We start from the raw sequence: 15,431 nt of genomic DNA, 5'->3' as shown, positions 1-15,431 counted from the left end.
TCCAAGGCCACTACCCCACCCTGCTGGCCTGAGGATCAGGACGCAAACTGCTTGTACTGGGAAGTAAATACTGGGTGAAACTGTGAGTCTAGATGTTGGTGAAGTGGCTGCCCAGAGGGAAGGACTTTCCTCTTCTCATTTTGAAGATGGTTGGCAGGACTTGAGGCGTCTCTGCTTATGGGGACCCTCTGAGAAAATGACCTCATACCAGTTTTGGTTGTGCTATAAAATATTTTTAGTCATTGTAAGAACAAACAAACAAACATGGCTTTCATATGAAACCTTTTAAATCCAGATACTTGTATGGCCTCTTTCTTGTTCTTCTCTGTTCATTTTATTTCTTGTAAAAATCGACAACTGTAATTGGAATAACTCTAAAAAGAAAGGAGTTAATATTGAAGAGAACCATTGTTTTATCCTTCTTTTACGGAGTGTTAGGTTTGGTGACTCCCTGACTCGAATGTTTCTTGAATGAGTGAGTGAGTGAATGAATGTGGGGGATTAGGTGTAGGTTCCTGAAATATATACTGTCCCTATTCGCAACAGTATGGCTGATTGGGAGGTGATTAAGTTTAGCTTTCGTTTCAAAACAAGATTATTTAGTCTCGTGCACAATTTAATTCATATTAGTCTGTTTATTAGAGTCTAGTGTACCTGTTGACCTTCACTTATGTGACAGGAATCAATGGATGATGTCGCAAAATAGCTTAGTCTACAAAGTGAAGTTCAAGAGTTTTTTCCCTTAGCCATCTGAGATCAATATGTAGGAAGAAAACGCTAGAAACACAAGTGTAGAAAGCATTTAAAAGTAATCCTAAGAAGGGAAAGTTTATTCAGTAAGGAAACATTTCTGATTTTTATTTTCATTTGATTTTTGCCTCTTTACTTTTTAAACAAACGAACAAGGAAGATTCAAATATGCATGGAAAAAAATTAGTATTACGCAAAGTTACTTTCTAGAAAATTTTGATCAGTTTTCCTTTCTCTGAATCAGACTGTTGGTACTGTTTAAACACAGCATGATGCCATATGAGTAGGCAGTTTCTAGGGATATAGTCCAATGATTTCTCTCCCCTAAAGTCTTGAAAAGTGCAAAAAGAGTTATCCTGTGAACCACTTGGCAGTTGTTAGCCCCTGAAATAGTTCAGCAATGGCAGTAGTACCATTTTTATTGGTCATCTTTTCAAATAGTTTGTAAGTAGAAACTATTACTGTATGAAAGAGAACATTCCCTTGGAGAAAACATGGGCAGTGAATATTTTCTTCTCCCTGGTACCAGATTGTTCTGCATACACTCCACACCAGAGCAGATAAAACATCATTTCATAGTGTATCTCTTTGTACATTCCCTTTATGTTTGCCTTGTTCTATACGCCCACCTCACCCCAAAATATGCTTTACCATTATCATTAGAAGCTCCATTTACCTTATTAAATGTAAACTTTCTACGTGTTCTTTTCTTTAACTTACGGTAATTTTTGGAGGTTTCATTTTTATTCAGCTCCAGTATTCCGCTCCCATACGCCATCAGAATTTTCTCTGGGCTGATTTGCAATATGTTTGGTGTTTGCTAGCAAATGTGGAACTTTGCAGTTTGTGTCCTTTCTCTACATGATATAAGATCTAATTACTACCCAGCATGAAATGGCAGCTGAAATAAAACAGGCAGCAGGAGAAGACCCTGACTTAACACAGAGCTAATCAGCTACTTCCTTCTTATATATTTCTCAGCTACAGAGAGAAAGGGAGTAGCATACATTAAAGTAACTCGGATATTAAACATGTTTGTCCTTTCTTGATTTTAACTGAAAGAGACTATTTGTTCAAATTTTTATGGAAGCAAGACATCAAACAATATTTTCTTTGTTTTTAGTTTCATGTGTACAAAACACTGTAATATTTAGATAGTTATGATTTATAGCCCTCAGAAAGTGATAACCCCTCTCCTCCAATCTACTATCCCTCTGACATCACATAGAGCCGTTACATTTCCACTGTCTCTATTTCTAATGCTGTACTCTGCTTCTTGTGAATATATATATACACCATATATATATATTATATGTATATATAAAGTTATAGTTGACATTCATTATTGTTCAGCTTCAGCTTCAGGTGTACAGTGCAGTGATCAGGCATCTACACCATCTCTGAGGTGGTCTCCCTAATAAGGCAAGCGTCCATCGGACACCCTACAAAACCTTTACAACATTATTGATTATATTCCCCAAATTGACTTTCATATCCCCGTGGCCATCTTGTGGTTACCGACTGTGCTTTCTAATCCCCTCACCTTCCCCCTTATCCCCACCCCCCTCTCCCTTCTAGCAACCCTCAGTTTTTCCTCTATGTCTCTGAGAGTTTTTCTGATTAGTTCATTTATTCTATTCTTTAGATTCCACATATAAGTGAGATCATATGGTATTTGTGTTTCTCTGTCTGACTTGTTTCACTTAGCATAATGTTCTTTAGGTCCATCCATATCATTGCAAATGGTAAGATTTCATTCTTTTTCATGGCTGAGTAATACTCCATTTAAACAATATTTTCAATTTGCAGTAGTAGTCATTGATGCTTTCTTACATTGTGCAGAATATTTCCATCATCAGGGTTGCTAGAAGCAGTCCCATCCTGTTTTCTTGACATTTAAACAGATAAAACAAACAACCTTTATAGAAATAAAATAAAATCAAGTGAATGATGAATCGTTTTTGTAAGGTTTAGAATTTTACTCAATTTTGAGCTTTTGGATTGTGAATCTGTCTGAACAACTTCTCTAGATTTATCTTTAAAGCATATGTCATCTTAATATAGTAGTTTGGGGCTGTTTTATTTTCTGGAGTAAGTTGGGTAATTAACCTATCGGGGGAAGAGATTGATAATGTTTTTATTTTTTAAATTACTGTGGTGTGAGTTTTCAGTTATCCGATGATCAAAAAGTTAGATAATGTGGTTTTGAGCAGGTGTAGAGAAACACATACTCTTACCATTGTTTGGACTACCTATGGGTATAACAACTCTGGAAGGAAGTACCTTTATCAAAAATGGAAATGTTCATTCTCTTGACCTAGCAATTCTGCCTCTAGGAACCTATTCTTGAACATGCATGGATGAAAACGTTCCTAGTGATATTATTTGTAATATAAATAGGAAAATGCAAAAAAAATCATTATTAGGAGAATATTAAATAAATTATGATATATCCAGATCCAGATGTACCTCATTCTTTCTAATAACTGTCCTTAAGTAGAATGAAATACATTTGCAGGTATTGATAAGGAGTATTCTATAAGTTATCCTAGTACATGAATGGAGAAGATAGTTTGCTTCAAAAAGCAAAGGATGGAGATGTATGTATACAACTCCCCTCTGTCTTCTCACCTCACATAAATATGCATTCACACGCCTGTAGATAAATAGATGAAAGGATGCTAAGGAAACTATCGCACAGACAATAGCTTAGTGGTTACCAGAGGGTAAGGGGGGAGAGGGGTGATAGATGAGGGTAAAGGAGATCAGATATATGATGACTGAAGGAGAACTGACTCTGGGTGGTGAACACACAGTGGGATTTATAGATGATGTAATACAGAATTGTACACCTGAAACCTATGTAACTTTACTAACCATTGTCACCCCAATAAACTTGAACTCAAAAGAAAACAAAAGAAAAAAGAAACTATCGGTTAGCACTTACCTCTGGTGAATGGGACTGTGGGTTTGGGATGGAAGACAGTCGGGGGGCGGGGGGCATACATTTTATGTGCTGTTTGAATTTTTTTTTTACCATGTATGTATATTAGTTTTCATAATTGAAAAGACATTTAAATTTTCTCTTTTTCAGGACTCAGCCCAGGAGAGTGTTATTACTCGAGATATTCATCGTACGTTTCCTGCACATGATTACTTTAAGGATACCGGAGGAGATGGCCAGGAATCGCTCTACAAGATCTGCAAGGTACCACCCCCCCACACACCCCTGTCGTTTTTCCTCATGTATTTTACAAGGCTGTAGTTTAGAAACGCATCTTCAAGACTTTCAGATTTTTTTTCTGTCTTCATTTCTTATTTGCACTGTGCCGTGTTCTCTGCTTTACACTTACACAACCTGGCTCCTAAAAGTGACATTTTGGCTGCGTGTTCCGTGCCTCCTTGTGAGGCAGAAGGCACAGGATGGCCTGAGTTTGGCTCTGCCACTAATGGGAAAGGAACAGACGGTCCTCTCAGGCGACTGCAGTCAAGGTTCGGAGGCCTCCCGATGACTCTGCCCTGCTGACAAGATAATGTGACAGTTGTCTCAACTTTTTGACAATAGGCGAGAATAAGAAGCAGCGTGGCACTAGAGAAATTAATAATCTGATGACTCGCTGCCACTGACAGAGACAGAAACTTTTGTATCCGAGCAGAGCATATTTAAGGAAAATCAGGAAAACAGTCTTCTTCCAGGCCTACTAATAATGAGGGCGAAGAAAGATTTCAAAATGGGACCTAAAAACTACACAGAGGTGTACGATGTGACATAATGCAGAATGTATCAACAACAGCAGAGAGCTTGCCAGTGTTCATAAACAGGGTTCTAACAGAAACGCAGAATGACTTTTCAAAGCATTATATATGGTTAACTCGTATTTTCAATGCTAATTGAGGCCAAAGACTCAAAATCACCAAATCCATTAAACAAGGTTTTGCTCTTTATCCCCAAACTTCAGTTGCCCTACAAAGAGTGGTGGGTTGACTGAACAGTGTCCTCAGCTACCAAGCCAGTAGATTATTAATGAACACACGGGGATCCTGTAATAATATGAAGGGAAAGCAAACACCGTGGCTAATTTGTAAGTTAGGTAACCAGCTCCTAAATAATCAAATTTAGCCTTTTGAATAGCAAAGATTAGCCAGTAGGTAAGCAGATGTATACTCACATATCAGTGTCATTTTATATATACTATTTTTGGATATGGAAATGGCACTTTAAAAAGCACTTGCCTGTGTATGTTGACCAAGTAGGATTGACGTTTAATTCTGCAAAGGGCTCAGCTTCCATTAAAGTCCTTCTTGCATGTTTGTGGCTTAGCCTTCTGCCCACTCCTGTCTTCTCTTTTCCTTTTTTTTTGATGTAGCCATTTTGGAGGATTTTTAAAATATATACATTGATAAGAAACTATTTTTATATGGATATATCATTCAGAGCTAGAAATGCATAAATAACTGACACTCTGAGAGTATACTGATTTCTGGAGTGATACATCATCTAGTTTTAAAAATGCCCAAATCCATCAAACAGCACAAAAATGCATGATATATTTATTACCTGCTTATAAAAGGAAAAAGTTATAATTTAAAAAAGTTTCTACCTGTTTTGAAATTCTACAGGCTAATTAGCTTCTGACTTGTATAAGGAGGCTATCAAAATTTATGTAGTTTTTAAGTTTATATAGAAGTGTCTGGCTTATGGTATATGGAGTCACATTTTTCCCCTAGAATTGAGTGTACTTTCAGCCAATGAGTGACTTTTCCCTCAATTTTTCTCCGATTGATGCTAGATATTTTTTCACATGACTAAACAGATGGTTCTATGTGCTCACAGGCTCTGACTTACAGTTTTGCTCCATGGTAGTAAAACAGTATTTGCCTCATTATGTAATATTTAGAGGGAAATAGATGAAACATTGCTAAACACAAAGGTAAAACTTAAATAGTTGGTACATTTAAGTAGTTAATATTCCTTGTTTTGATATTGCAGGTTAATGATCCAACCTTGAATTGAGTGGAACATATTCATTAGTAATTCACACAGCTTGGGTAGCCATTTTACATATATATGTATACAGTTTTAAAGCTTTTTCTGGGTAAAAAATGTAAACCTAAGGTACTTTCTAACTGCTGAATAAAGGGCACTAGATTTTGTGAAAATGCAGAAAACCGAAGAATCATATTAAAAGCATTTCAAAATACACTATAGTAAATAAAAGTTGCTAAAGCTTGTAACATTGTACTAAAATATAAGTTACCTAAACATAAGTTTACAACAGTCTTTGCTGATGGAGGAGAGCAGAGATGAATAGATCAGAAAATGGGGGAGAAACCAAACCTGCTGGGTCCTCCCAGGCGGGCCGCTTGGGCTTTAATGGACACAGTGCCTTTCTGACCTGGTCTTCTGACTCATTAGGTGCTCATGCGCGGAAGCCTGGAGTGGGGTAGCTCACCAACAGTACAGCAAACTTAGGAGTAACTTAGAATTGGATATTCTTCTCAACTTTGTGCTCCCACTGTCCTATGCTTTTTGTATTCATCTGGGACCATAGTCTTTCATTTTATGATCATCCCATATCCCCAAAAGCTACTATGTGTGACTTGAAGGACACTAAGTATGGTCTTCCTGTTCTATCGTTTTAAGTTTTAGAATAATATCCAACATCATACCTCACATGCTCAGCAGTATATCTTCGAGTTTCTATTCTGGATACTTTGCACCTAACTGAATAAACATGAATAATGTCTTGATCTTAAATCAGCTACTTTGTGACATCATTTGTAAATAAGAACACTTTTGCTTCTTATTTACTAATTTTTACTCTTTTTCTTTCTTTCTTCTTCTTCTTTTTTTTTTTTCTTAATCTTTTTCTTGTCATACTGCACTGGCCAGAACCTCCATTATAGTGTTAAAATGAAGCAGTGATAGTAGACGTCCTTGTCTTGCTCCTGGTTGTAAGGGAAATGCATCTAGTGATTTACCCGTAAGAATGGTGCTTCTTACATCAACAACACATTTGTAGACCTTTAGTTTTTATACATTGTCTTCCATGTGTTATAATCACTTCAAATTTACAGAGCACTTTCACATTTATTACCTCATTTATTTCTGATAGTTCCTCATCAGTGGAGCTTATACTAGAAATACAACATACTGTGCTCTTAAATTGAGACAGAAATTAAGAAAATTTCAATTAGAATAAGTGCTGAAATCAACTCTGATTTCAAGGATACCAGAGTCTAACTTTGTAGTTTTCTCTGGCTCTGGTGAAATGAGAAATGACCTGAACTGTCAGATTCGAGGGAAGACTGTTAAAAACTTGCTGTCATGTTTTAATGGCCCTGTCAATTTCAGTTTTTGCCTCTCAATATCACTTTCAAAGTAGGAGAAAATCGATATGGTTCAAAGATTCTTCTGTTGTCATAAATTTATGTGTAGACATTGAACTGAAAGTAAAATAGTAGAATTCATAGGATTCCGAAAATATAAAGGTTTGGGCTCCCCTGTCTTTCAATAACATATTTTTAAATAGTGTCCTTGAAAGGAGGACAATAAGCTACTACCCCAGGTATCTTTAGCACTTTTCTGATTTACATATGACATAAAATCTATTTTAGTTGGGAAACAGGTTGGCTCAGTTTAAAGGACTGAACATCAGGAGATCTGGTTCTGATCTTGATTCTTCCCTTAAGCACATCTAACACTTTGGGAAAATCACTTTTTGGACTTCCTCCTCAGTAAGAATATGGGGTCTAATAAAATTATTCCAAGTCCAATTTGCTATGATTCTAAGTGTTGTTTTAAAATTTTTCCTAAAATATAACAGATGCATGCAGATTTTAAAAATGAATTCCTATGTCAAGTATAAGCTCTGTCTCTCAGTACCGGAGTTATGAGGGAGTGTGGTTTAACTTTGAAGACGTTACCTAGCTTTGTGTTGTTGTGTTTGGATGTGTGTTTCAGGCACTCATGAAATGGAGTGCATTTAGTGATTTACTTTTCGATAACTCCTTTTGATGAGTTGGGATCTGCTCTCTAAACAACTTTCCTTTATATTGTGTTATGATCATCATGTTGTATATTACATCCCTAGTACTTACATATCTTATAACTGTAAGTCTGTACGTTTTGACCACTTTCCTCCAATTCATCCTCCCCCTGCCCCCCCGCCACCTCTGATAACTACCAGTATGATCTATTTTCCTGTGAGTTTGGTGTTGTGAGTGGGTTTTATTTGGTTTGTTTTTGTCTTTAGATTGAACATAGAAGTGAGATCGTACGATATTTGTCTTGACTAATTTCATTTAGCATAATACCTCCAAAATCCATCCATATTAGGCCTTCATCTTTGTAAAGAATAGTTTCCTTAAAATCACCTGAGATCTCACTGCTACCATTAAAAAAACTTTAATAAGTATAACATTTAATGCACATATAGCAAAGTGCGTGAATATTGAGGGTGTAACTCAGTGAATTTTACCAAGTGAACACGTCTGTGTAATTACTATAGGATAAAGATCTAGAATTTTACTAGAACTCTAGAAGCCTCCCTTATTTCCCCTGCCAGCAATTAGCTCCCCCAAAGGTAACCACTATACTGATACCCATTACCATATACCTCTTTTCGAACTTGAAAAAATTGACTCACACAATATGGAGTGTATGTTTTGTTGTTGTTGTTCCCATTGTCTATGAGGTTTATCCATGTTCTTTTATATATAATGATAGTGTGTTTTCATCGCTGCGTAATAGTCCACGGTATGACTGTATCGCAACATATCTTTTCTACTCTTGGTGGGCATTTGGGTTGTTTTCAGTTATGAATAATGATAGTTTGTACACTCTTGTATTGATAATGCTTTGGTGCACATCTGCATTTCCATTAGGTATACACTGGGAATGAATTTCTGGGTCAAAGGATATGGACATGTTCACATTCAATAGATATTGCCAAAAAGGTTACCAAAGTTTTACCATTTAGATTTCAACCAACAGGGTATAAGAATTCCAGTTGTTCCATATTTTCACTAACAGTTGGTAAACTTAAATTTAAACCATTTTGGTGAATGTGTAGTGGTATCTCACTGTGGTTCCATATGCATTTCCCTTGGACCATCGAGATTGAGCACCTTCTCATATGCTTATCGTCTGTTAGGATCTCCTCTTTCATGACAACCCTCTTTGTCCTTTGCTTATTTTTGCAGTTGGGTTTTCTCTTATTACTGTTTTATAGGAGTTTTTTTCTATATCCTGGGTATGAATCCTGTTTTTTATATATATATATATACATATACATATATAAAATACATAGATATATTCAAATGTCTTCTCAATAGCTTTTTCATGCTATTAATGGTATCTTTTGATGAACAGAAGCTATTAGTTTTAACAAGGCCCAATTCATTAATATTTTCCTTTATGGTTAAGAAATATTCGCCTAACCAAAGTCATGAAAATATTCTCTGAGGTAATCTAGAAATTTTATTCTTTTGCTTTTTATATCGAAGATTATGTTCCATCTAGTTTATTTTTGTATGAGGTGGAAGTGAAGTTTCATTTCTTTTCATATGTATCTCTAATTGATCCAGCATTATTTATTTATTTATTTATTTATTTTTATCCAGCATTATTTTTAAACAACCATTCTTTCCCTCACTGTTGCAGCAGCCTTGTCATACATCCGATTCATGTATATGTGGGTCTATATTGGGACCATTCTTTTTTTTTTTTTTTTCAATTCTGGATTATTTACTTATTTATTACTGAATATATTTGACATATAAAACTGTAAATTTAAGGCTTACAGTGTGTTAATTTGATACATTTATATTTTGCAATATGATTGTAGCAATATTTTGTACCTCTATCATATTACATAATTATCCTATCTTTAGTGGTTGAGATAATTAAGTTTTAGTGTCTTATTAGCAAGTTACACTGTGCATTAGCTCTCTGTGGCTTCTCACTCATTGCACGTTGTACTCTTAATGAACGTCAGTCTTCTCTCCCTACACCCCCACTGCCCCCGGTTAAACACCATTTTACACTCTTTTATAAGTTTGATGTTTTTTTTTTTTAAGATTCCACATATAAATGATATCATACAGTATTTGTATTTCTCTGACTTATTTCACTTAGCATAATATGCTCAAGTTCCATCCATGTTGTCTCAAATGGCAGGATTTCCTCCTTTCTCAAGGCTGAATAATATTCCATTATAAATATATACCCCATTTTTTAAAATCCGTTCTTCCATTGGTGGGCATTCAAGGTTTTTTCCATATCTTGGCTATTGTGAATAATGGTGCGGTAAACATGGGAGTACATGTATCTCTTTGAAATCCTGTTTTCATTTCTGGACCATTCTATTCCATTGATCTATTTCTATTTTTGTACTAATACCATTATAGTTACAATTACAGTAGCTTTACAATAAGTTTTATTATCTTGTCGTGATAATCTTGTACAACTTTGTTCTGCATCCAAGTTGTTTTCAGTACCTTGGCCTTTTGTCATTCCATATTTCAGAATCAGCTTGGCAGTTTTTGAGGGAAGAAAACACCTTTGAGGATTTTGATTGGTATTGCATTGAATTGATATTTTATCAATTTTATTAGGGTTTTGAAGAGCCAACTTTTGACTTTGTTGATTGTATTTATTATAAGTTTTCTTTCTATTTCATTGAAATCTGCTCTTGTTTTTATTATTTCATTTAAACATCTAATTACCTATTAATATACTCTTGGCTCTTATCTCTGAATTTTTATGTACTTGCTCATGTTTTCTTTCATGTTTGATTGTTTTTAATAGACTTCTGGATCTTGTGTATTAAAAATGATAAAGGCTTTGGATGATGCTATTTTATTCCAGAATACATTCAGTGCTCCCCTGTATGGTGGATCCCTGTGACTCAGGTTTGACTTTGTCTTGCTTAGAGGGTGAGGCCCTTCCAGGATCTCAACTGAAACACCAAAGCATTTACTAAAGACCTTCTTCTTGCACGGGCCCCACCCTGCAATTTTTGTATCCCTGACACTGTGAGACCATTGAAATCTCTGCTTAGTTATTCTTAGTATTCTTGCAGGCCGCTCTTTCCAAAATTCCCCCTTCTGTGAGATATTACTTAGCTCCCATAATGTGCTTAGCTTTTGCTTACAATACATTTCTAAAACAATTTTTTTTTATTTGTTAGTGTCACTGACGGATTATTTTTAGGTTTTAATTTTTTGGTCCTCTTTGATATATATATATTAATAGAATAGACTTTCTGAGTCAGAACTCCACTAAGAAGATAAAATCTTATTTTAAATATGGATTTTTCTTTTGAAACTGTAACAGTGAAAAGGTCAGGTTTATGAAGCTGGAGTCCTGGAAAGAGAATGAACGATTTTGATGCTTTTAAGAGTATCTGAGGAGATTTTTAAAATTTCTTTACATGCTTGCTCCTGTAAGAGCTTTTCTTGAAATAGCTTTGTAGATTCTCTGGATCCTGTAGTCTTTGAACTGAAAGGTTAATTGAAGCCATCACACCATTATTAGCATAAAGAAAAGAAAGGGTGGGATTATGTAAAAATGTATAAAATCAGAATACAGGGATTAGTATTTATCCTGTGGGTTTGACTAGAGTTCCTCTTTTCAGAAAACATTACTCTTTGAGGAAGAGTACTTTTTAAAATAGAGGGAAAAGGAAAAACAAAACTAACCTGCAAGGACAGAACACAAGGAAACTTCAAATAAAATGCTACGTGGTGCCTCCTGAATTTATGATTTTTAACAACATAGGGATCTATTTCTATACTAGGTTCAAATGCCTTAAATATGCTAAATGATAAACTCTCGGTTATTTTTGAGTGGATTAGTTATGGAATTATGGGGACTTATTTCCTGTTTACTAATTGGGAGGCAGTTGGCAGTATCTTTATAAGTTTGCAGCCTCCTTCTTAACCAGACCTCTTCTTGCATCTTTTTAAGACCTAGGAAGGGTGTGAATCTGAATTGCTTTCCTCCTCCTTCCCATCTGTCCAGATCTTAGTTGCCCACTTTCCGTGTGAAGCTTGTCCTACCCACTTCTACCCACAGTAATTTACAGATTGAAAGTACTCTATAAAATTTAGATTATTATTGTGGATCATGTTTCGAACATTGTCTCATTAGTCCCATTTAAGTCTTTTCTGCAGTATGTTCAGGCTTTGAGGGAAAAGGCTATGTCTGACATTTTTTCTCTTTGTCTCAGAGAGCAGAGTATGGTACTGGTTACACAGTGTCACTATAACTGGATGGTCTGCTTGATGAAACTGACTGTGCTAGTCCAGGTTCTCTAAGAAGCCTGCTACCAACACAGGAAATATATCCGGGGAAATGCCTATAAGAGAAAATGGGGAGGAAGCTGGGAGAGCCATGGACCCTGGTGCTGGTCTGAACCCGAGGAGGGGAGGGCAGAGGAGGGGAGGGGAGAGGAGGGGAGGGGGAGAGGAGAAGAGAAGAAAGGAGAGGACAGGAGAGGAGAGGAGAGGAAAAGTAGAAGTATCTTAGACCATAGTGCACCCCTAGGAAAGTTTAGCAAGACTGGTGGGGAGTCCTCAGTCAGAGTGTGTGAGGTCCCAGGTCTCCCCGGGGTTGAGCCTTAGGAGTCTCACTGTGCTCAGTCATTGGCTGGGAGCAGCCCATGGTGCAAATGTAGGGATGAATTTCAGAGCACAGCAGTTGGGACCCTTGGTCAGTTATGTTACCTGCTTTTGGAGATTTGAGTGGTGCATTTTCATGGTCACCATACTGATATTTTAGATGAAAATTTCATGTATATAAACTCTAAAAAAGCTCTCTATTTTTACCATTTTGTTCTCTGTAAAGTAATTTTATTCATAAAAATTATTCAGACTAAGCTCCTTAAGAGCAGGGCTGTTGCTCTTCTTTATTTTATGGAAATCCTTTTTGCATCTCTTTTTTTTCCAAATCAAAAGTCGAAGAATATAAAATAAACATCCTGAGTAATTTACTATAATCACATTGTAGTTTACTTGTAATACAGACATTAAAAAATTTTTTTAAAGGATATGGCAGTCTAGTTATTTTACATGTCCTTTTTTTTTAAAAAAACTGCATATATCAGTTCAGTTTTGAATTGTTGCCAAGGCCCTTTTTTTTGTGTGAAGTGTTATATAAAAGGAAACTTACATCTAGGAATTTTGCCAGCTATGTTAGGTAAGAAAATTGCTTTGTGAGTGAATATTTGTCCATCTAGCCTTCTATGTTTGTCATTGCCAGTGCTTAGATTATTTCATGTTAGTGAATTTATTTTTAGAGCTCATGTTGATACTCTCCTTTTTACCAGCATATAGGACAAACTTAATAACCCTTTTTAAAGCCCCAATTTTTTATTATCAGAGTCAACAGACAAAATGATTCTGTCAAATTTATCTATGCATGTGTGTATGTTTCCATATTTTTACATATTGTTTAAACAATCTCAGACTTAGAGGAAAGTTGCAAGTACAGAATTTGGTTTCCTCTACTACTGGAGAGTGATCTGCCATTATGTCACCCTCAAGTACTTCAGGGTGTCTTTTCACAAGCAAGAATATTCTACTTTAACGACATCCAAATAAGGAGCAGAATGTTGGTACATCGCTACTACCTAAGCTTTAGACTTCATTCAGATCTCACTAATTGCCCAGATAATGTCCTTTATAGAAAAAGGATCTAGTTCAGAATCACACATTTCATTTAGTTGTCATAGCAGCTTGATTTCTTTCCATCTAGAACAGTTTCTCACCCTTTCCTTTTCTTTCTTGACCTTGGTACTTGCGAAGATTACAGGCCAGTCGTTTTTTAGACTGGCCCTCAATTTGGGTTTGTCTGCTGTTTCCTCATGGTTAGAATCAGGTTCTATATCTTCGGCAGGAATAACACAGAAGACAAGATCTGTGCTTACTCCTTTCAGGTAGCACACCGCTGCGGTTTTTTTATTTCTGGTGATCACATTGATCACATCAATACGATTGTTTACCAGCCTTCTCCACCATGAAAGTACTCTTTTTCTCTTCGTAACTAATAAGTATTTTGTGTGAGATCATTTGTAACTATGTAAATATCCTGTTCCTCATCAGACTTTCTATTTATTATCATATTCAAATGGACCCATGAATTCTCCTTTTATTCAGTGGATTATCTTCTCTTACTTACGTTGTTTGTTTTGGTGCTCAGATTGTCTCCAGTTGGACAGTGGGAGACTTCAAGCTGCCTTCTGTGTTCTTTTGACATAATCTATCATTCTTTGAGCACTGCTTTGCTTTCTGGCTCAAAAAAAATATTCCAGGCTTATTTCTCTGCCCCAACTCTAGAATTAGCCATTCCTCCAAGGATCCATTTTTCCCTTAGTCAAAAATGGTGTGAATAAATGTGTCAAACACTTGTCAGGATGGTGTCAGGGTTGATGAAGAATGATTGACTTTTGGAGATCCGGTTTTAAGGAATCCTCAACTTAGACATCGTTCACTAGGAAGAGAAAGCCTTGAAAATTACTCAGCACTCATGTGACGTTCTCTGTCATCAGCGAATCTCAGAGTTCCTTGTTTATGGGAAAGGAAGTGCCAGAGCACCTTCCACATAGGGACAGTATTAGACCCTTCCCCTTTCGTCACTTTGTGCTCCTTCTCTCTTTGTTTATAATCCTTCTTCCAACCCCTAACAATGACATACACCTATGAGCTCTGGATAAAAGTACAGATGAAACAATCAGAAATATAACTATAAATCAAAGAAAATTAAATAAGTAAAAGAATGCTAATCCATCTTTCAAATTTTAAAATTAGGCAGAGCTCTGGAAACTGGTGATAATGAAGAAAAGCTCCTTTCAGATTCATTAGGTAATGACTCCATGATCGAATTTTTCACTCAATTACAAGAGAGTGTGATAATATTATCATTAACAGAAGAAGATTGAAAGAGAGCAATAGTACTCCAAAAGGCACCATTAAGAAAATGAAAAAGTAGGCCACAGGTTGGGAGAAAATATGGGCAATGCATATGTTTGACAATGGACTTTTAAACAGAATGTATTAAGAATTCCTGTGAATCAACAATAGAAGGTGAACAACCTAATTAAACAAGAACTTGAAGAGACAATCTCAAAATAATATATATCAACTACCTAAAAGCACATGATAATATGTTCTACATCGTTAGCCGTCAGGAAAATGCAAGTCAAAACCATAGGATTTAGGGGGCCAGTCCGGTGGCTCAGGCGGTTAGAGCTCCATGCTCCTAACTCTGAAGGCTGCTGGTTTGACCACAAGGTTTCCGGTTCAACTCCTTGAATCCCGCAAGGGATGGTGGGCAGCGCCCCCTGCAACTAAGATTGAACACGGCACCTTGAGCTGAGCTGCCGCTGAGCTCCCCGACGGCTCAGTTGGTTGGAGTGCATCCTCTCAACCACAAGGTTGCCAGCTTGATTCCTCGACTCCCGCAAGGGATGATGGGCTGAGCCCCCTGCAACTAGAAACAGCAACTGGACCTGGAGCTGAGCTGCGCCCTCCACAACTAAGACTGAAAGGACAACAACTTGAAGCTGAACGGCACCCTCCACAACTAAATTCAAAGGACAACAACTTGACTTGGAAAAAAGACCTGGAAGTACACACTGTTCCCCAATAAAGTCCTGTTCCCCTTCCCCCATAAAATC

General features: G+C 36.5%; 1 protein-coding gene across 8 annotated transcripts in view; it reads left to right on the top strand.

Moving 5' to 3' along the window:
* Positions 1-15,431, top strand: part of RABGAP1L (RAB GTPase activating protein 1 like) — a 443,815-nt gene that overhangs the window by 247,588 nt on the left and 180,796 nt on the right. For all 8 annotated transcript variants that reach the window (XM_081024862.1, XM_081024852.1, XM_081024863.1 and 5 more), the window contains exon 14: positions 3,845-3,958. In XM_081024862.1, coding sequence (XP_080880988.1) covers positions 3,845-3,958 — 114 coding nt within the window. The remainder of the gene's footprint in view (positions 1-3,844; positions 3,959-15,431) is intronic.

This window comes from Rhinolophus hipposideros (assembly GCF_964194185.1).
Source record: "Rhinolophus hipposideros genome assembly, chromosome: 19".
Classification (NCBI taxonomy): Eukaryota; Metazoa; Chordata; class Mammalia; order Chiroptera; family Rhinolophidae; genus Rhinolophus; species Rhinolophus hipposideros.
Note: the sequence above shows the minus strand (reverse complement) of the source record. Positions and strands in the feature narration are given on the sequence as shown.